Consider the following 22,969-nt stretch of genomic DNA (forward strand, 5'->3'; position numbering starts at 1 on the left):
ATATTTCCCAAGTACACTACCTTTGCACGAGTTATTGCTACATTGATACGGTGCCAATCAGCCAACAATGAGGATCCCGAGGTTTTGGACTGATTGTTCGATCTCACAAAGGAAACCAATATACAGTCCTTATCCCTTCCCTAGTCATTTAGCAATGTCAATATATAAACAGCAAGTATCATTAGCATCTGCCTTGGTTTTCGAAGATACCAAACACAATCCCGGTATTCAGATGATGAGCTGGTGAACATACCTGATATTTATCTATCGTGTGCACTTCCAAAGATGGTAAGCATGCTTCTGTTGTAAATCTTCTAATGAGATCCACTTGTGAATTGTAAGGACTAATTACTCCAATGTCATTCACGTTCACACCTCCGTTGAGAAGTTCTCCAATTATCTGCATAGACATTATAGATTTACTAAAATTGAATATATATAGCTGGCGACATCATGTTGTATGAGAATGCCCAAACTGAACCAATAACTGCAACTTTTAAGATAAAGAAATATACCTTCAGAAGAATAGAGGCCTCTATAGGATTGTTTATGGCATTATGCACTTTCGTTTCCTGGGCAGGTAATACATCTGTCACAGAATAGGGACGGGCTGAGACTTTACCATATTAGCAGCTGACTACAAAAGCCACTACTACATAGAAAAGGGATTACCTGTATTAATAAACAACACTGACTTCTTCGGATCCAAAACCTGCAAAATAATTTCCTGATATCAGTTGAATGCCAAAACATAGCAAAGTAGCTAAAAAATTCTCCAATCTCAATCTATATTGCTATAGGGCAAAACAAACCATTGAAAGTAATTTCAAATCAAGATGGCAATTTCAACAATCACGCATGTCGCTCTCCCTCTAAACATAAGAGAATGAAACTAACAGTACACGCATTCCATTAATGGCTTTTTACCTCTCGAAGCCAAGGAGGATTCACTTTCGACACTCCTGTAACGTCAAGTTCAGCATCAGCTACTGCAGATGATCCACAACGTAATCTGTTACCATATATTAATGCATTGGAGAGCTTCATCACACCAGCACACATACGGTACTGCCGCAGATAAAATTAGTCAGATCTCTGATTGGTTTGTAACAAGATGGAATGGTAAAATTAATCATTAAACCAATAAAATAAAATAATAGCAACGGCCATAATACCTGGCATTGCAAAGCAGAAACAGCTTGAGGGTGAGCTTCAGAAAGCCTGCGAAATAAACTGATGCTCATTCCATTCTCTCTTGCTTCTGCACTCTAAAAGTCCACGTCCGTGAATTATTAGATCACAAACTTTATGATCACAGGCTAAACAAGAATGAACCAGTAATATATTTCGAACCTACCCGAACCAATGGCGGAAGCTGGTAATGATCACCTACAAGCACAAAAGTGCGTGCATACATTATGGGCCCCAAGCATACCTGCAAACAAATAATTATACGCGATTATGGGTATCGTTCGTTATATTTGCATTAGTGATTGAACCAGTTGACTCTTTTATGTACATGACCTTCCAACCATTCACCCACTTATCAGATATTACTTACTGCATTACTATCACAAAAGGCCATCACATTCAGTTAATTAAAGAAGATGCAAATAAACAATATTTATGGTTCAAAATATCAGAGAATGAGAATCACATAAAAATTGCAGCATGTTATTTTGCCCCTTGTGTCTCAAAAACTTACAAAAATAAGGGGCTAGATAGCAAGGGTCCATATACATCTTTAAAACAAGATATTGCCACATACTCTCAGCAGGGAGAAGTTCTTTTAGTGGGAGATTTCAATGCTAGAACAACAAATCATCAAGCTAGTATTCTTTGTTGCAAAGAGGATCACTAAAGATATTGCCACATACTCTCAGCAGGGAGAAGTTCTTTTAGTGGGAGATTTCAATGCTAGAACAACAAATCATCAAGCTAGTATTCTTTGTTGCAAAGAGGATCACCATCCTATTTGGCTCACTGAAGAGGAGAATCCCCAATGGGTGAGGTGTTCAGAAGATGACAAAGTTAGCAATCATTTTAGAGAGGAGTTGTTTACACTGTGTGGGGCTTTCAACTTAATTATTTGCAACGGTCTAGATAGATGGAAAATCTCTGGGAACTTCACTTGCAACACATACAATGAGGCAAGTGTCATTGACTATGTGATGCGTTCACGAAACTTGATTGAAAAGATAGACAAAATTAAGATTGGAGAGCATATTTGGGACTTAAAATTAGGCCATAACCCAATTTATATAGAGTTATCATGGTTAGAAGAAAGGCAGCATAGGAGGAAAACCCAATTGTACTATTTTCAAAACAATGTTAGAAAGATTAATTCAAAAAGAGAAAATTGATTTCAAAAGCTTCAATAGTCATGAGTTAACAAATATAATTCAAAGTGCACTTGAGAAGTGCAAAAGAGCAAAAAATAGGAAATCAAAATCAAAATTCTTCCAACACAAGAAAATTGTACTATTTTCAAGACAATGTTAGAAAGATTAATTCAGAAAGAGAAAATTGGTTTCAAAAGCTTCAACAATCATGAGTTAACAAATATAATTCAAAGTGCATTTGAGAAGTGCAAAAGAGCAAAAAATAGGAAATCAAAATCAAATTGTTTTCCTATAAATGTTTGGATTGATGAGGAATGCAAAATGGCAAGGAGGACCTTGAAAAAGGCAGGCAAGGAGAAGATGAATGTAAAGTTATATAAGCAGATACTAAAAAGGAAAAAAGATGAGTTCATGCAAACAAGGCGAGAAGAGTTAATATATCTAAGCAAAAATAACCCAAAGCTTTTCTAGCAGGAACTTCAACCAAGGAAGAAGCAAATCAAAAATAATATTACAGCCAATCAATGGTTTGAATATGCAAGACAACTCTATGAAAAAGAATCAGAGGCAAAGCCTCCCCCCAGGATCAACACAACTACAAAGCTTTTCACATTACAAGAGGTGGAGATTGGAATTAAGAAGCTGAAAACAGGGAAGGAAAAGGACTTGGTTGAACTTCAAGCAGAGTATCTAAAATGGGGAGCGAACACTCTTGCACCTCACATCATGAAAATATTCACCAATATCATTCAGCAAAGATTCCCAAGAGACTAGACAACTAGCCTAACAATACCCCTTTTTAAAAGTGGAGACATTAAAAATCCTTCCAACTATAGAACCATTATGATCAATTCTTTGTTTGCAAAGCTTTTCGGCAGCATGGTAGAAAATAGAATCAATAAGTGGCCAGAAGTAAAAGAAAAGAGAGCAAGAGAACAAGCGGATTTTAGGCCAAAGCATTCTACAGTGGACCATGGTACCGCATTGAGACACACTGATGAAAAGGTTTGGGAGGACAAAGAAGCAGTATTATGTTTCTTTGTTGACTTCAAAAAGGCATTTGACACGGTCCCTAGCGATAAGTTGTGGCGTAAGATGGAAGAACTTGAAATTCCTTTGCATTATAAATTCATTGTCCATAGACTTTATGAAGAGGTGAAAGTCAAAATTAGAACCTCAACGGGTATTTTAGAAAACTTTAGAAGTGACATTGGAGTCAAGCAAGGTTGCCCTGTATCCCCTACTCTTTTTGGTTTATATATTGATAAACTGGAAGAGTGGCTAAATCTACAAGGTGGAGATGGTGTTCGGTTGGAAGATTTTGTGATAAAGCTTCTTTTATATGCTAATGATCTTGTATTGATTTTTAAATTGGCCCATGGATTGCAAATGCACCTATATGCCCTTGAGCATTTTTGTAGAGCAATGGGGATGCAAGTCAATACTAATTAAGACCAAAATAATGATTTTCTCTTATAAAAGGAGGCAGAGTTGCAAACGTTCTTCTTTAAAGGCAACATTCTTGAAGAAGTAAATGAGTACAAGTACCTCAAGATTGATTTCAACCACAAACTTAATTGGGAAGACTGCAGAAAGAAGAGAATTTTACGAGGGTGGAAAGCATTATATGCTCTTCAAAACAAGATGTGGAAAGGCAGAGTTATGGGATTGGAAAATGATTAGATTGCTTTTTGGACTGGTAGTTTGTCCAGTGATGCTATATGGGTGTGAATTGTGGGCTAGCAGCTCCCCCGTCTCAAAATGGAAACAAATTGAGAAAATCCAAAAACGTTTGATCATAAGGAAGTTCAAAATAAAAAAATTTGGTACGTTATGAGATAATGTTAAGTGAAACAGGAGCAACTCCCATCGAGGCAATTGTTATGGGGCGGCTCATAAGATATCTAAAAAGAATTGAGCAAATGGGAGTAGATAGATGGCCCAATGTTATCTTTAATGAAAGCATGAGTGAAAGAAAGAAAACATGGATGAAAAAATAGAATATCTACCTCAATGTTTGTCCCACAAATAGCAAGGAGCTAAAGAATTTTGTTATGGAGAAGTTTCATAAATGGGTATGGGAAAAAGGGTTGGGTAGAAAGAAGTACTACATTGAGGAATTCAACCCTATGTGTGATCTACAACAAAAAGAGTTCATTGGAGCTAGCATTCCGTGGAGGGAAAAGGTTCTTATTGCTCAATTAATAACCAACTCGCATCAACTTTGGTGTGAAACAAGACGGTAGAAAAGGCCTAAAGAAGCTTGGAAGAATGGTGTGTACATTTTGCACGTCTGGGGCAGTGGAATCTGAAAAACATTTCACTTTGGAATGGGATGCATTCAAAAGCATCAGAGAAAGTTATGGTAATATGTTAGCATCGGTTTCTTGGCATTGTCTTTTCAACGAGGGGATTGTTGGAAGGTTGGGCCAGCTCATCATCAATTTGAATAAGAAAATGATTGAATTGCAAAAGGAAAAAAATAGGGAACTAAAGGTCCCATAGACTATTTTTAGTCTCGTGGACGTTAAAATATCATTTCATTTCATTTTATCATGCAAAGAGGGGGATAAATTGGTTACAGGTTAATTAGATTGTCATTAATGTTGTAGAAGGAACATCTTCAATATAAAAAAATAAACCTTAAAAATCTCAATAATTCCAAGTTTATACTGGAATGATAAAATACACAATGTAAGCAATGCTTCTTCGATGATATTGATATGGAGATTGCTTTGCGATTAGATAAACGGAGATATACATGATTATGCGACTTTCGAAGTCCACACAACTAAGGCTAGGGGCAAAGCAATTGCCAAGTTTATAGCGACACTTAGACACACATTATGCAAATGTAAGTTACCTAACAAGTCATTACCCACCCTCATGTCATGTATTTCATGTGTAGGACATGACCAGTGTGTACATGTGGTAAGCACGTGTCCCACACAAATTGTAAATCTAAGTTACTCGACAAATCTTTACCCCCCCTCTTGTCACGTATTTCACGTGTTGGACACGACATGTGCATCACATGTTCATGTGTTCAACACGACTTTGACTCATGTCCTAATCACAGGGCATGAGTTTGAATCATGTCAGACATGAGTCCTACTCATGTCCCAAAATTGAAACAAGTGCCAAACATGAGCCCTACTAATGTATTGAAATTCAAACACGTGTCCACTTAAAAAGTGTCCCACAACTTCCTAAAATCATTTTTTTGCCTCATTCTCACGCAATTCACTTACAGGTTTGGAGCTCTCAGAGGTTTTGGAGTGCAACTAATGACAATTAACCAATGTCAGAAGGGATTTCAAGTGCTCATATGTGGATTTCTCCGAGGCCTATTAATGCTATGTAATTAATGGTAATGTTAAATTCTTAAAGTAAAAGTGACTCAAATTTTTAACATTACCATTAATTGTTTCAAGATGTTTGAGAGTGGTTCAAACATCATTGGATTTCATATGGAGAAAGTAAAATTTTAGACCCCACTCAAAATCCAACAGACTTGACAATTTTCAGGATTTCAGGATTTGGGGAACATCACATTCCCATTCAATACCATCATGTATGAGGATATGGAACTAGCATTTAATCAATAGCACCAAGCCTTCAACATACCTTGATGTTGGTGGCAATGATTGTTGAACTCCTCTATCATGACCCCAGTAAAAATGTACCATCACTCGGGAAAAACCTTAATTTGACATGTTAGGTTTCCTCTATCTTATTTTAATGCTTAGAGGGTGTTAAAATTGGCAACCAGGGCAAAACTTCATGTGGGTCATCTTATTCATGGCTAATAATATTTTTATTAGATTCCTCTCGTCGAGAGGTGTAGGATTGATATAAAGATCATCCAATTCCGATAAGTATTCATGGAGATATGAATTTATTTTGATTATGGAATTATTATCAAGCCGACCTACAACTCATGTAGGCTCAGAAGCCCAACAGTCGCATCTATTCACCCACCAACGTTGTGTATAAATATAAGAGGACTTTTCCTCATTTAGACTCACTCATCTCATCACATCTATCTCTCTCTACTGCGCAGATATGAGTCTCTTCTCTACTGCGCTGAAATGGGTCTCTCTCTCTCACACATGTGAAGCCGGAAGCTGTTGAATTTGAAGCTGCAACTGCAGAAGTAAAGATTGACTTGCGTGGCCTAGAAGATCTCCTCATCTGAACTGCGCTGTAGGTTCATCTGAACCTCCTTTGAAAGCCGCAACTTTTGGTGGTGGAATGAAGTCAATCCGGCGAACGGTTTGCAAGATATCAACTGCCCTAGTTTGAAGCCAGAAACTGCTGAAACTGAAGCTGCAACTGCAGAAGTAAAGATTGGCTTGCGTGGCCTAGAAGATCTCCTCTTTGGAACTGCGTTGTAGGTTCATTTGAACCTCCTTTGAAAGCAGCAACTTTTGGTGGTGGAATGAAGTCAATCCGACGAACGGTTTGCAAGATATCGACTGCCCTAGTTTGAAGCCGGAAACTGCTGAAACTGAAGTTGCAACTGCAGAAGTAAAGATTGACTTGCGTGGCCTAGAAGATCTCCTCATCTGAACTGCGTTGTAGGTTCATCTAAACCTCCTCTGGAAGCCGAAACTTTTGGTGGTGGAATGAAGTCAATCCGACTGTCGGTTTGTGAGATATGGTCTGCCCTAGTTTGATAATGAAGCCGCTAATGCTGATGCTACTGATCTAGGGTTTGCTACTGCTGATATGAATCAGATTTATTGTACTATTTCTCTCTGCTGAATTATTGAAGATAAAAGAAGATTTGATCAAAGGGTTTCCCCACACATTGTGGGGTTTGTCCCTGGCTAGCCGCCACATCTTGTGTCTCTTGTCTTGGCTTGTTTTCTGTCGATCGTTTAATGTTCTATCTGCATTTTACTTTATGTACATGTGGTTGCTAATCGGTGGAATATAATAAGAAAAAGAAGTAAACTGTTATAAGCATAGAACATACCATAACTTAACATGGTATCGGAGCTGAGGTGAAGACAAAGCCCGAGCAAGAGCAAAAGCAATCATTGAAGAGAAGATTGGCAAGGCTATCCTAAAAGAACTATGGGGTCCTCAACACTCTTTCCTGCCGAAGACAAGCTCCGTGAGAATGCTGACTATCACAGATGAAAGATGTCTATCGATCTAACCCTTGAAGATCAAGGAGTGCTGGACCATGTAAGAGGCAATATTGTTGAGCCTTCATCAAATGCATCTGCTGCTGCCTGGAACAAATGGAAAAAAGGAGAAGTCAAAACAAAGAAGATCATCCGGGACTCTATTGACAAGTGCTTGGTGGCCTACATCTCTGATCTAGACACGTCCAAGGAAATCTACAACAGACTGGAATTAATCGCTAGATGCATTCAAGAAGAAACAAGGGAAGAAGTGTAAGAAATGCCCATGCCTAAAGGTCCTCCTGTTGCCTTTTCTTTTCATGCAAAGAAAAGAAATAATTCCGGGACTAAATCAAAAGGAAAGGCTGGACCTAAGGCTAGAAGAAAATGACGATGTTACATTTGCGATAAAGCACGTCACTATGCAAGGGAGTGCCCTGATAGAAAGGACTCGCTCTAGGACGATGATCAAAATCCCTCTGATGGCAATCAAAGGAATGACAAATTCAACAGCAAAGGTAAGAGGAGAGCTGGGAATCAAGGAAGAGGACAGGCATTCAAGAAGGCCAGAAATTCCAGGATGTATTAAATGCTCCTGACCTCAAAAAAGAACCTAGTGTCCATCTCGAGAACGGAAGACAAAGGATACAAGGTAACCTTCAGCAATGGCAAGGTATGTATATGGAAAAATAATGTTAAAGATGCCTTTACTCTTGGGTTTAGTGTTGATTCATTATATCATGTCGATGGAAGTTTGCTAGGTGTCATGTCTTATGACACATCTCTTCAGTCCAAACTTTGGCATTAGAGGTTTTCCCCCCTTCCTTATAAAGCTATACTCGGTGTAAGACAAATGATGATAGGGATGCCCGAATTCTGAATAGAGAATGAAGGTGTATGTCCAGGATGTGCTGAAGGAAAGCTCAAAAGGGGACCATTCCCCTCAAGCCAAAGCAAGACCTCTGATATATTACAATTGGTTCACTCAGGCATACCTGAAGTTGGCATTAAGAGGGAGACTACTACACCACATACTCATGAGCAGAATGGTGTGGTGGGAAGGAAGAACCGCACGATGATGGAAGCTGTCTGGGCCATGCTACATGATCAAAGACTTCTGATGTTTCTATGGGCTGAAACTACAATCACCGTCGTATATGTACAAAATTGATGCCCTCATCAAGCATTGGGTTCCAAGACTCCTAAAGAAAAGTTCACCGCAAGGTGAACAATCTTTCGACTTTGAGGAGCTCTCAAGAAGCCAACCCCAGGGAACTGAAAGAAAAGGATGATGAATCAATGCCTGATGTAGAAGAACCCATGGATCTGATAGATTCTCATCCACATGAGCCTTCCTCTTCTAGGAAGAGGCCTTCATGGCTTAGGGGGATACTTGATGATGCTAAAGGACATGTTGCACCCTGAGGAACCTTCCGTCAAAGTAAGAAACTTAATAGGTATCAAGGATACCTGACCATCATGAGCACGATCATACAAAATGAGCCTTCGTCATTCTCAGATGCCGTCAAGCATCAAGTATGGAAGGATGCTATGACCGTAGAATATGAGTCTATTATGGAGAATGATGTCTGGGAAGTAGTTCCCAGACCCTGGACAAGACAATTGTTACTTCAAAATGGCTTTACAAGATAAAGCATGCAGCAGATGGAAGCACGGAAAAGTATAAGGCTCATTTTGTTGCTCGAGGTTTCTCCCAAAAGGAAGGTATAGACTATGATGAGATATTTGCACCTGTTGCCAGATATATGACCATCCGCTCGATCATAACCCTTGCCACTTCACAAGGATGGAACCTACATCAGATGGATGTCAAGACTGCATTCTTGCATGGCTCGATCAAAGAAGAGGTCTACGTGGAGCAACCCGAAAGATTTGAGATTTATGATCAAAAATCTCATGTATGCAGGTTGAAGAAAGCTCTCTATGGGCTGAAGCAAGCACCCCGAGCATGGTATGAGAGGATCGATAGCTACTTGATGAAGCTGGGATTTACTAGGAGTGAAGCCGATCCTAACCTTTATTTTAAGGTTGAAGATGACAAGCCTCTCACACTGGTATTGTATGTGGATGACCTCTTTCTAACAGGTGCAGACCCTCTCATTCACAAATGTAAGAGGGAGCTGGCCTCTGAATTTGAAATGAAAGACCTAGGACTGATGCACTACTTCCTAGGACTTGAAGTATGGCAGAAGCCAAGGGTAATTTTCCTATCTCAAGGGAAATATGTGGTAAAGATATTGGAAAGATTTGGTATGATGGACTGCAAGCTTGTGACTACCTCGAGGATCTTAACTTTTAGAAGTTATATGGTAGTCATGTTGGACTAGATTTGGGAAATGCCTCTGAGTTTCATAAACTCATTCGCATTGATGTTCTTGGTGAACCTCCGTCCGAACATATTTTTTGCAGTTAGCATTGTGAGCTCATATTTGGTTGAGCCTCACTGGATTGATGCCAGGAATCTTCTGAGATGTCTTCAGGACACAATCTCTCATGGATTAAGATACACTGCCGGAGATGTGAGACTACTTGGATATACTGATGTTGATTGGGCAGGCAGTGTGGTGGACCGTAAGAGCACTTCCGGGTGCTGTTTCACCTTGGGATCTGCTTCGATATCTTGGATGAGCAGGAAGCAAAAGTCGGTGGCTTTGAGCACCGCCGAAGCAGGATATATTGTTGCTAGCATAACCTCGTGTGAGGTAGTCTGGTTGCGAAAGCTCTTCAGTGAGCTGTTTGGATTTACATTGGATACCACTGTGATTCTCTATAACAACCAGATGTGGGATTCGATTATTGAGGAATCCCGTATTCGTTGATTGCTCCAGCAAATAGACATCATCTTGGATATGGTAAGTTGATGAGCAAGGAGGCTCCATTGCATTAAGATGATGTACAGGTTGATACACCTTGTCAAAGCCCCGAGGAAAGATCTAATCTGTGATTTTCCCAAACGACTTGGAGTCGGTAAGAAACCCTTGTACAAGGGTCCTGCATGTTGCATACATTGAGCTCTGGGAGCTCTGAGGGCTTGCGGTTATTACTGGAGCAACATACGACCACAGGGTGACTCACCCTCCCCTGGTGGTGCACACTGGAACAAGATGATTCGCTCTCTTGTGGGACAAGATGATTCGCTCTCTTGTGGAACAGGATGATTCGCTCTCCTGTGTAGCAGGATGATTAGTTCTCCTGTGAGGCCTGGATTGATGTGTTCTCCATGGCGGCCTGGATTGATGTGTTCTCCATGGCAATTGTAGCAAGATTGATGTGTTCTCCTATGAGGACAGGATTGATTAGTTCTCCTGTCGAGGCATCCTACCCATGCAGTCTAGGACTCATGGGAAGTACCTCTCATATGATCAATGAGCAGGGAAATGAAGTTAGGGACCATAGTAGCACTGATGGACGCATCATTGTAACTACCGTACTCCCTACGCTAGGATGACCTCCATTGATCTGGGATCAATGATACTGGTCTGGGACCAGTGGTAGGAGTTGTACCATACTATGACGCTGACTTCGGGTCGGTTGAGACTGGTCTGGGATCAGTGGTACATACTCTGAGACTGACTTTGAGTCAGTGGAGGATGATATTGGTCTAGGACCATTGGAGTTGTACTCACTATGACTCTGACTTTGGGTTGGTTGAGACTGGTGTGGGACCAGTGGTACATACTTTGCGACTGACTTTGAGTCAGTATGATACATCCTCGATCATTTCTTCTTCTTCATAATTCGGACAAAAGCAGAGTAGAACAGAACAATGCAAGAGCAGAGCAGAACAGAACAAAACAGTACAGATCAGTGCAGGGCAGAACAAGACAAAGCAGAACAGGCAAAATAGAGCAGAGCAGGGCAAGGGTCAGGCTGTACAAGGCAGTGCATTTGATGGATGAATAGTAACGACCGATAGACAGATTGCAGATGAAGTTCTCCATGGTTGAGAGGGAGTGTTAAAATTGGCAACCAGGGCAAAACTTCATGTGGGTCATCTTATTCACGGCTAATAATATTTTTATTAGATTCCTCTCGTCGAGAGGTGTAGGATTGATATAAAGATCATCCAATTCCGATAAGTATTCATGGATATATGAATTTATTTTGATTATGGAATTATTATCAAGCCGACCTACAACTCATGTAGGCTCAGAAGCCCAACAGTCGCATCTATTCACCCACCAACGTTGTGTATAAATATAAGAGGACTTTTCCTCATTTAGACTCACTCATCTCATCACATCTATCTCTCTCTACTGCGCAGATATGAGTCTCTTCTCTACTGCGCTGAAATGGGTCTCTCTCTCTCACACATGTGAAGCCGGAAGCTGTTGAATTTGAAGTTGCAACTGCAGAAGTAAAGATTGACTTGTGTGGCCTAGAAGATCTCCTCATCTGAACTGCGCTGTAGGTTCATCTAAACCTCCTTTGAAAGCCACAACTTTTGGTGGTGGAATGAAGTCAATCCGACGAACGGTTTGCAAGATATCGACTGCCCTAGTTTGAAGCCGGAAACTGCTGAAACTGAAGCTGCAACTGCAGAAGTAAAGATTGACTTGCGTGGCCTAGAAGATCTCCTCTTTGGAACTGCGCTATAGGTTCATCTGAACCTCCTTTGAAAGCCGCAACTTTTGGTGGTGGAATGAAGTCAATCCGACGAACGGTTTGCAAGATATCGACTGCCCTAGTTTGAAGCCGGAAACTGCTGAAACTGAAGCTGCAACTGCAGAAGTAAAGATTGACTTGTGTGGCCTAGAAGATCTCATCATCTGAACTGCGCTGTAGGTTCATCTAAACCTCCTCTGGAAGCCGAAACTTTTGGTGGTGGAATGAAGTCAATCCGACTGTCGGTTTGTGAGATATGGTCTGCCCTAGTTTGATAATGAAGTCGCTAATGCTGATGCTACTGATCTAGGGTTTGCTACTGCTGATATGAATCAGATTTATTGTATTATTTCTCTCTGCTGAATTATTGAAGATAAAAGAAGATTTGATCAAAGGGTTTCCCCACACATTGTGGGGTTTGTCCCTGGCTAGCCACCACATCTTGTGTCTCTTGTCTTGGCTTGTTTTCTGTCGATCGTTTAATGTTCTATTTGCACTTTACTTTATGTACATGTGATTGCTAATCGGTGGAATATAATAAGAAAAAGAAGTAAACTGGAATATTGATGATGAGGATCTTGGTATAGGTAATGATTTTGATGATATATGGTACTAGTTATTTGTTGTAGCATGATTTTTTTGGACTCTAGAGGCCATCTAAAGCATCTTTACTAATGTATTCATGGTTCAGAGATAGATTGCACACGACGTTATTTCGGTTATGCACTAGTTGTATGATTGAATTTGTATCATCATCATGTAAAATTGTAAATGTTTTAGTTTATAAATTCTAAATAGATTTGAATCTTTGTCTATATTTCATTTTTGTATGTGTGATAATTCTATTAAATTGTTATATATATATATATATATATATATATATCCTTTGTGTCCTATTTCTAGAGTTGTCATGTATCATGTTGGACACTCGTATTTCTGTGTCCTCCATGCTTATGTCATCTTGTCAAGTGACTTAGATGTAGATGTTTGTAAAGATAGATGGTTGCCAAGTTTAAAATGATTCAGAGATAGATTGCACACGGTGTTATTTTGGTTATGCACTAGTTGTATGATTGAATTTGTATCATCATCATGTAAAATTGTAGATGTTTTAGTTTATAAATTCTAAATAGATTTGAATCTTTGTCTAGATTTCATTTTTGTATGTGTGATAATTCTATTAAATTGTTATATATATATATATATCCTTTGTGTCCTATTTCTAGAGTTGTCATGTATCATGTTGGACACTCGTATTTCTGTGTCCTCCATGCTTATGTCATCTTGTCAAGTGACTTAGATGTAGATGTTTGTAAGGATAGATGGTTGCCAAGTTTAAAAGGCTGCTTGGATAAAATAAATAAATGTTTCTCCACTCCATGAAGCTCTAGGATAGAGGTTGACCTCCAAATTTCATGGATTGTTGCTTATATACAAAGGATATGCATAGCCCACTAACAAAGAATATGACACATCATTCCCACCGATCGTAGACCAAAAAGACCAAGTGCAAATATACATTAAATAGTAAACAATGTGTGCATATAATAATAATGTCACAACCAAGCGAGATGTGAAAATTTCAACTACTAAAATTCTATTGCAACAAATGGAATTAATTCTTCTAACTGTAAATTAATTTAACAACTTATTGCTACGGCAACAACGAATTAATCACACTGCAATATTCACAAATAAAAATATTACGGAAGATAAACTATAACTTGAGTAAATACTGACACACATACACAAAAATATAACACCATTATTTCAGGACAAAAGTCCCCGAAAAAACCCAACTTGGGAAAACTCGTGTAGTAGCTGAGGGTTTTTATTATTAAGCAGTGGTGAGAAAATTATGAGTACAACTAGATGTCGAAACCTAGCAATCCTATAAAGAAAAATACTGACAAAAATATTGAGGGGTTTTCCTCACCCCCATTGGGTCATCCAAACTGGTCTGCGCAGACCCTACGTCACCCTAGCACAGAACTGGAATACACATTGCCTAGAACAATTGTTACTCAAGTCGTCATGTTTGCTCCTAACTGAGAAATTACCTCTCCAGCACTCTAGAAAATCTTCCCGACCTTTGGAACTAAAGCGAGCTTCTCTCCAACAAAATCGAATTGCCTTCTAGAGACTTTTGAGTAGCCCTTGTGTCATCCTCTTTGTGGCTATCTCTACCTCTGTGCAAGCTACTCTCTAGAACTAAAAGACTTCCTCTGGATTCACTCTCTTTGCCCCTCTCTGTCTCTGCTTCCCTCCTTTAGCTCAAGCTCTTTCGGTGGAATGTTGTTGCTCTCTGGAAAAATTAAATTGCTCAAGGAAATCGATCTCAAGTGTGTTCCTCCACCTACCCATCGACTTCCTCTTATAATCTCTAGTTGGGACTCCAATGGCCAAGATTAAAACTTAATCAATGGCTTCTTTCAGAAGCAATCATCGGCAACCATAGTAGAGTCCAATAATAAGTGGCTTCTCACAGAAGCAAATATCAATATCCATAGTCGAATCACTCGAAATCCTAGATGATCCAGCCACTGAATGGCCAGCCCCTGGCTGCCTCTGCGCAGTCTCTACATAATCTCTGCGTAGACCCTCCATCACAACTACTAGGGTCTATGTCACTCCACCCGGTTGATCGATTTGCCTCTGAGACTTCGACTTTTGCCCTCCTGGTCTCACACCCTGGCTTCTGGCTCTGGAAATTGATTCTCCAGCAAATTTACAAACCCCCTCTGGGCTTCTGCGTGGCCCTATGTCAGCCTCTCTCGCTTTGCGCTGCCTTTGTTGGATCTTTTTTTGCCTTCTCTGTTGATTATTCCCAGATCAGGAGAAATCTCCAACCGGAACTATCCTAGCAACTCACTGCAAAAGATCACCTCAAATTTCTCTCCGACAGCGTCTCTGCTTCAAAATTTCGATCTTCAGATCTCTACTCGATGTCTCTTCCAAATGCCCCTCAAGCCTCCTCTTATAATCCTTCTTTTGAGAACCAACGACCCAAATTAGATCCTAACCAATGGCTCAGGTCAATTTGGCTTGATCCTTGTCTTCTTCTAGAACTTTCACCCACAATTAGATTAATATCCTTTAATTATTTTAATTTCCTAAGTTTAGACTTAGGCACCCATTAAAAAATATTTAATTATTTTAATAAAACTGATTCTGGGTGGAATTTCCCAAACCAATTTCTGGGTATTGTGGAATACATGTGTCCAAGCCAACTTAGAAATCAACAAATTATTACCCTTTAATTAAACAAATTTCCTAAGTTTATACTTGGGAAACATTAAAAAAAGATTAATTATTTTAATTAAGTCATCTCCAAGTGGACTTTCCATAAACGATTTTTGGGTTTTGGAAAATACATGTATTCGAGCCTCTCCACCAAATTTTGTGGCTAAAACACATCTAATGCTACAAAAATTAACACTCCCTCCTAGCAAGGAATGCATTCCAGTGTTGTAACCCACTTAAGCAACACCCTATCTCTGCATCATCTCCTATCACACTGTTGATGTTTGCATGTTGTTGCCCATCAACTACTACGCAACTCTGATAACGATGCACTTATGTTGTTGTTGACCCTACTGAACTGCTGCCAATCCTGCATCTACACTACAACACCCTCTCCATCTGTTGTTGCGGAAACTGCAACATCTGCAACTAAAAAGCATCCAAAATTCTCAATCGACTATAATCGATATGATGCATCTATCACACAAGTCCTGACTGTTGCTAGACTCTGTGTTATCACTGAAGCCTTTGCACTACTACTAACTCTGCTTTGTGCCAACTGCACTGTTGTCAACTTTGCACTGCGCTCCCAGTATCTGACTGCTACTAGCCACTGCATTTGTCACTCTGGCATCTGACTGCACCATCTACCACTGATCCATCCCGGTACTGAATGTTATGGGCTCCCATAGTAAGGTATTGATTCATGAGGTCGACCTCCTCAAGAATCCTACCCATTCTCTGGGGCTACAAAACCAAATCACCCCACCTCACTCTTGGGGGTATATCGGTGATCATGGCAAACTCTTCCTCCAATCTAGAGGACAGCTTGTCGATATCCGCGGACGCAACTTGTTGATCATGCTTCTCTTCTTTGTCCTTCTTCCTGAGAGGACATTGGGTGTTGTAGTGCCCAAACTCACCACATCTGAAGCATTTGACCTTGGAAATGTCCTTCTTCCTCCCGCGTTGCTCCTGGGAGGAGGATGCAGTAGAGGAGATCAGTGGTGACCATGATGATGAGGACAGTGATGTTGATTTTGATGATGACTACGAGGATTGATGACTCATGAGTCATGAGCTACCTACTGCCTTGAGGCTTGTATACTTGTAGTTGTTTTGTATTTTCTATTTCTATTTGCCATTGGCATTGCACTACCTATGTAACACATTTTGATTTTGATGACTTAATGAGAAAAATACAATAACTTTATCTTACTATCTTGTCTTTCTCCTATTAGATCATTGATGAATTGAATATGTATTATGAATTTATGATTTATCATTTATGTCACAATTATATTTGTATGCATAATGTTACTTTGTAAAACTTACATCTAGATGAAGATCTATATTTGAAATCAATGAATTTGTATCATGAATGAGAATTTGTTAAAGAAATGTATATATATATATATATATATAACTTGTCTTGATCCAAGAGGGGGGGGGTCAAACGTGTCCGTATCCGACACTTGAAACCCCGTATCTGTCAAATCTCGAATCCCCATGTCAGGTGACTTAGGCAACAACTGATGTTAATTCTTCTAATTCTTATTTTGATTTAAACAATTTACTTGTTGTGTGCTATGGCAAATATCGAATTAAATACACTGCAACCTTCACAAATAAAATACTGCGGAAGAAATAAAAATGTTGGAAGAATAGATGCACACACAAATAAGAAATTATTTTTGGACTAAGTCCCCGATAAAAAAACCCAACTCGGGAAAACCGGTAAAAATTTCTAAGTCAATCCGTTAGAAATTTAATCTGTATTCTTCTGGTTTATTTCTTCTACTTGTTAAATTCGAACAAGTTATTTAAAACATATAAATAACAAAATAAACACAATACAGCCTCAACATCTACAGACCATCAGCTAAAAGAAAACAAGCACACAAGTGACACTGTTATTTTTGGACAAATGTCCCCGAAAAAACCCAATGCAGGAAAACTGGTGCAGCTATTCTGAGGGTTTATTATTATGCAGTATTTCTTTGAGTACAATTCGATGCCAAACTAGCTTACCCTATTGAAAATAGCAACAAGAAATGATAAAAATAGAATCCAGAAATTCCAATTTTAATTTGTCCTTGAATTAAAATCGAATTTAGCCTCACCAGCTACTTGGAAATAATTAATTAATTCATTATGGATTAATTAGTTGGAGAGATTCAAGTTAGAAGTCTTTCTGCAGTCATGCAACAGTTATCCCTTAAATTAAGGAGATTATCCCTTAATTAAGGAGATAAGATTGAGTTATATTTGAGTTGTAATTAGTTAGCTCAGTTTACTGAGTTAAGTTCAGTTAAATTAGTTCCAAGTTGTTTGAGGAACTAATTGTGAGTTATCAGTCAGTTGATGCAAGCATGCACTCAACCAGTGTACTCCAGAAAACTGAAGATTCCCTCATCAGAAACTCATGCATGTCTATTCTGAGAGAGACCCAGTTGAGCTAAATGTCAAGGATAGTGTACTATCAGTTGCATGTGTTTTCCTATAAAGGAAACTCATGCATGAAGTCAAAGTAAGGTTCCTTGAGGATTGCACAGTTCTAACAGTGTGTTAGATCAATGTTCCACTTGGTGAGGTGAGAATCATCCACTAGGAACAACACAAGTAAATAGGAGCTTGGAGGGCAGAGGAGAGGGCTTGTGAGAAGCCAGGATTGCCTGTGAGCATCTGTGAGGATTGTACTGAGCGCTGGCTAGCTGTGAGAACTAAGGTTTTGTATAATCTCTATGCATTTCCACCTTGTATGATAATACAGATAGTGGGGTTTTTCGCTGAGGCTTTCCCCAAATTATTTTCATGTGTATTGTGCATTGATTCTTCTTCTTTTGGTTATATGTGTTCAGCTCAATCTTGCTCAATCTTTTAAGCTTCCGCAAAGCAAATTGATAGTAGACGTAGATTATAGTATTTTGCTTTGGATATATTGCATTATCGGGTTAATCTACAGTCAGATTCTCTACATGGTCTTAGAGTGAGATTTGTAGACAATTTGTAGAATTTCTACATACTCGACAAAGAAAAATAGCTAGCAGCAATACCTCTCTATTTAGAAACAGGTATTCAAGAAACCTGTCCCACGAAACCCTCTCCAGCGCAACTGAAGCACTGCGTTGGCCCTTATGGCCTATGCGTCAACCCCAAACCCCTCTGCGTCAGCCCTCTGAGGCATTGCGCAGCCTCTGGGATCCTCTGGGTCACTCCAGTTGCTCTTTGCATGGATGACGCAGTCCCTCTAGCCTCTACGATGTCTCTATTGGGCTCTGTGTGGCCTGCTCTGGTTGCTGCTTCTCGCTCTCTGCCTCTGTGTTGGCCTCTCAGCATTGTCTCTGCCTCTCTGTCTAGTACTCACTGCCCCTCGTTACTGATCACTAATTCGACTTTTCTTAACAACCCTGCTCTAGCAAAACGAATGACTGATCACTCTGGTGTATCTTCCAACTGACCCTCAAGCCTCCTCTTATACTTTTCAACGGCCGAGATTAAATCTCTAATCAACGGATAAGATTAGATTTGGCTTGATCCATGACTTTTAGAACCTTCTAACCCAGTTTTATATTAATACCCATTAATATTTTATTTTTCCTAAGTTTAGACTTAGGAACTCATTAAAAATATTAATTATTTTAATATCTCCCAAATCGGGTACAATTTGTCCAAACCATTTTTGGGTCTTGGATATCTCATGTGCTTTAGCCTCTCCACCAATTTTCATGGCCACAACACATCTGATGCTACCCCAAATCAACACTTCCTCTTAGCAAGGACTGTGCTCTAGTAATACTCTACACTGAGCATCACACTAATTATCCAATACCTGTGTTGATGCTAGGCCTCCCTACCCAACATCCTCTGCACTGCTGCATCCTGTACTACTACGCATGGCCCTTGCCACTGCCACTGTTGCGTCCATACGGCAGCTCCCTTTGCATCGTGTTGTTGCTGGTCTGTATCTACACTGCAACCCCCTCTCATCATGATGCATCATGCTACTGCATACTTCTATTGCACTGCAACTCAGTTACTGAGAAGTAACTGATCCACCCAACTTTCGACATCCCTGCCAGGCTAGAAACAGTCCTGATGCTGAAGCTCCCTCTACTGCTAACAAGTGCTCCCTCTACTGACCTCTACGTTCCTACAACAAATCCCTGCATCTCGCACCGTTGCACACCTCTCTGTGCCATCCTGCATTGGTGCAACACTCTCCGTTCCTCTTGCACTGTTGCAGATTTGCTAGCTTCGCGCTGCCCGGGGACTCTTGCACTATAGCACTCTTCGTCGCTTCATCTGCATCCGTCTATACCGACATCCGCCGATCCTGCTACTCTCTCTTCAGGGCTCCCGTAGCAAGGGATAATCCAAGAGGTTGGGTACCTCAGAGATCCTGCCCCTCATCGCCTATAGTCTTCCTGACTACAACTCGATGTCTCTCCACCTCTTCTCTAGAGGTACATGAGCACTCATGGCACAATCATCATCCTCCTCGACTTCTTTCTCCGCCTTCATTGGCGCTGCCTTAGAGTCAAACGCCTCTCCCTTGTTCTTCTTCCTTGGACACTGGTTTGCATAATGACCCAATTCCCCACAGTGGAAGCATTTGACCTTGGAGAGGTCCTTCTTCCTCTTCTCTTGCTTTCCTACAGATGGTAGAGCTGCAACCTCTTCCTCTTCCTTCTTGATTCAGACTCCTTTGCTTCTACTTCCCACCTTGCTCAACCGTGTGATCTCAAAGACTGCGTTAAGTGCAGTCCTTAGCATTGTCTCCTCTTCCGGCGTGGCCCCTATGGAAGTCAGTTGGTCTCAGATCTCCTTTAACCGACCGAGGAAGAGATCTATTTGCTCTCCTTCTGCATCTGATATGACCGTAGCTGATTCTCAAGTAACATTTCCTCTTCATGGAAGTATGCTGGTACATCGTCTTCAAGGTGTCCCACATTTCCTTTGTCGTCTCCTTCTCGGCAATATGTTGGACCACATGATCCTTGACCCCATCCAGGATGATGCATTTTGCCTTTGCCATTGCCTCATCGTACTTCTCATTAGCTACTGGGTCAACTAGGATAGCCATTTCTCTCAAGGCGAAGCCCTTGATGCCATGTCTATCTAGAATGGACAAGATCTTGGCCTTCCAAACCACAAAGTTGCACACCCCATCCAGCCTGTCTTAATCTTTCAGTCCATTCACGACCATCTGTCTACTCTTCTGTCGACTCCTCTGAGTCTCTCTACTTCCCTCTAGAAGTTCTGCTTTCGAATCCTGCTGAGTCTCTCTACTTCCCGCCTGGAAGTTCTCTGCTAGACTCCCACTGAGTCCTGATTTCCCTTCTGGAAATCCTTCTGCCAATCGTCAAGTTGCACCTCTTCGATCTTTTGCGCACCCGTAACACTGATTCGGATTCCTTGGCTAGAAATCCGCCTTGGTAGCAACTCCCTCTACCTTGGTTTTGCCCTGTTAGGTATTGTTCTGCCCACAGTACCCCACCAGCTTCGCTCCCGCAAACTGCCCACAGCTTCCTATGCCCCAGCAACTAAAGGACTGAGCCTCTAGGCTCTGCATAATCTCGACACTGGCAAAACAACTCCCTTAGCCAACTGCGTCAACCCTCTTGGTCTCTGCATGGCTTTGCGTGAGCCTCTTTCTGCCCTCCTCAGCCTCTGCGCTCGCCTCTCTCTGGCCCAGACTGATGACGCAGTCCCTTTGCGTCAACCCTTCTTCTGTCGCTTCTGCAAGGATCAGCTTCTATCACTCAAGACAATTGATTCTGCTGCAAATGCTTTGCTTAGTTGATGCCTTTAGCTCTCTTGTGATCCGTAACCACACTTTGATCCCATGTTGAAATTTCTAAGTCTATCCATTAGAAATTTAATCTTTATTCTTCTGGTTTATTTCTTCTGCTTGTTAAATTTGAACAAGTTATTTAAAACATATAAATAACGAAATAAACACAATACAGTCTCAACATCTACAGATCATCAGCTGAACGAAAACAAGCACACAAGTGACACCCTTATTTTTGGACAAATGTCCCCGGAAAAACCCAATGCGAGAAAATCGATGCAACTATTCTGAGGGTTTATTATTATGCAGTATTTCCTTGAGTACAACTGGGTGCCAAACTAGCTTACCCAACAGAGAAAAGTCACTGGCAACAATACCTCTCTATTCGGAAACAAGTATTCAAAAAACCTATCCCACGAAACCCTCTCCAGCACAACTGAAGCACTGCGCTGGCCCTTCTAGCCTCTGCGTCAACCCCAAACCCCTTTGTGTCAGCCCTCTGAGGCACTACATAGCCTCTAGAACCCTCGGCATCACTCCAGCTGCTCTCTGCGTGGATGACACAATCCCTCTGGGCTCTGTGTTGTCTCTGTTGGGCTCTGCGTGGGTTGCTCTGGTTGCTGCTTCTCGCTCTCTGCCTCTGCGATGGTCTCTCAGCATTGTCTCTGCCTCTCTGTCCAGTACTTATTGCCCCTCACTGCTGATCACTGATTCGACTTTGCTTAGCAACCCTGCTCTATCAAAACGAATGATTGATCACTCTGGTGTTTCTTCCAACTGACCCTCAAGCCTCTTATACTTTTCTCATTGGTCCTTCAACGGCCGAGATTAAATCTCTAATCAACAGCTAAGATTAGATTTGGCTTGATCCGTGACTTTTGGAACCTTCTAACCCAGTTTTATATTAATACCCATTAATATTTATTTTTCGGAAGTTTAGACTTAGGAACTCCATTAATAATATTAATAATTTTAATATCTCCCAAACCGAGTACAATTTGTCCAAACCATTTTTCGGTCTTGGAGATCTCATGTGCTTTAGACTCTCCACCAATTTTCATGGCTAGAGCACATCCAATGCTACCCCAAATCAACAAACCGGTCCAACAACTTAGGGTTTTAATATTATGCAGTCATAAATTTTTGAGTACAAGACTATGGATGCTTCAAATCTAGCAATCCATAGAGAGAAATGGTTGACAATAAATCTTGTGAGAAAAATCTCACTCCAACTAGCGATCTGACACTGACCTTGGCTCATGTTGAGCTACTCTTTGTTGCCTCTATGCAATCACTACGTCTCACAACTCGGAATTGCTCCCCTCTCACTATCTGAACAGTTATTGTCTAGAACATGGATCCTCCTGGCCTCCGAACTCGCTCTCTAACTTCTGGCACTGAATCACTACTTCTCCCCAGCAAAATATGGAATCCCCTCTGAAGCATTGCGTTGCCTCTCTGTGGCACTCATTGCCTCTCTGCAATGCACTCACTGGAACTAGGGAATCTCCCTCCAGCCTTACTATCTCTGCCCCTCTCTAGCTCTCTCTCCGGCAACTCAGCACTGCTACTCTAGAGTTTGATCTGCTAGTGAAATCAAACTGCTGGTGTCTAATGTGTGTTCTCCAAGCCCCATCGAGTTCCTTCTTATACTCTCGTTGAAACATCAACAACCATGATTAAAACTTAATCAATGGCTAAGATTAACTAGAATTCGATCCATGTCTTTTTCTAGAAGATTCTCCCCATGACTTAATTAATACCCTTTAATTAATCAGATTTCCTAAGTTTAGACTTAGGAAACATTAAAAAACAATTGATTATTT

At 40.6% G+C, this 22,969-nt stretch overlaps 1 protein-coding gene across 2 annotated transcripts in view; it reads right to left on the reverse strand.

Annotated features, from left to right (window-relative positions):
• EMB2411 (DNA replication helicase) overlaps positions 1 to 22,969 on the reverse strand; it is a 268,500-nt gene that overhangs the window by 493 nt on the left and 245,038 nt on the right. The window contains exons 27-33 of one of the 2 annotated variants that reach the window (XM_089446669.1): positions 1,358 to 1,435; positions 1,176 to 1,268; positions 928 to 1,068; positions 673 to 712; positions 516 to 589; positions 254 to 400; positions 21 to 140 (exon numbers count right to left, since the gene is read on the reverse strand). In XM_089446669.1, the coding sequence (XP_089302795.1) occupies positions 21 to 140; positions 254 to 400; positions 516 to 589; positions 673 to 712; positions 928 to 1,068; positions 1,176 to 1,268; positions 1,358 to 1,435 (693 nt within the window). Of the gene's footprint in view, positions 1 to 20; positions 141 to 253; positions 401 to 515; positions 590 to 672; positions 713 to 927; positions 1,069 to 1,175; positions 1,269 to 1,357; positions 1,436 to 22,969 lie in introns of those variants that run through there. The other variant, XR_016264083.1, reaches the window with a different exon arrangement.

This window comes from Pinus tabuliformis, chromosome X (assembly GCF_031772625.1).
Source record: "Pinus tabuliformis cultivar Carrire ecotype Pingquan chromosome X, CPIR1, whole genome shotgun sequence".
NCBI classification, from domain to species: Eukaryota; Viridiplantae; Streptophyta; class Pinopsida; order Pinales; family Pinaceae; genus Pinus; species Pinus tabuliformis.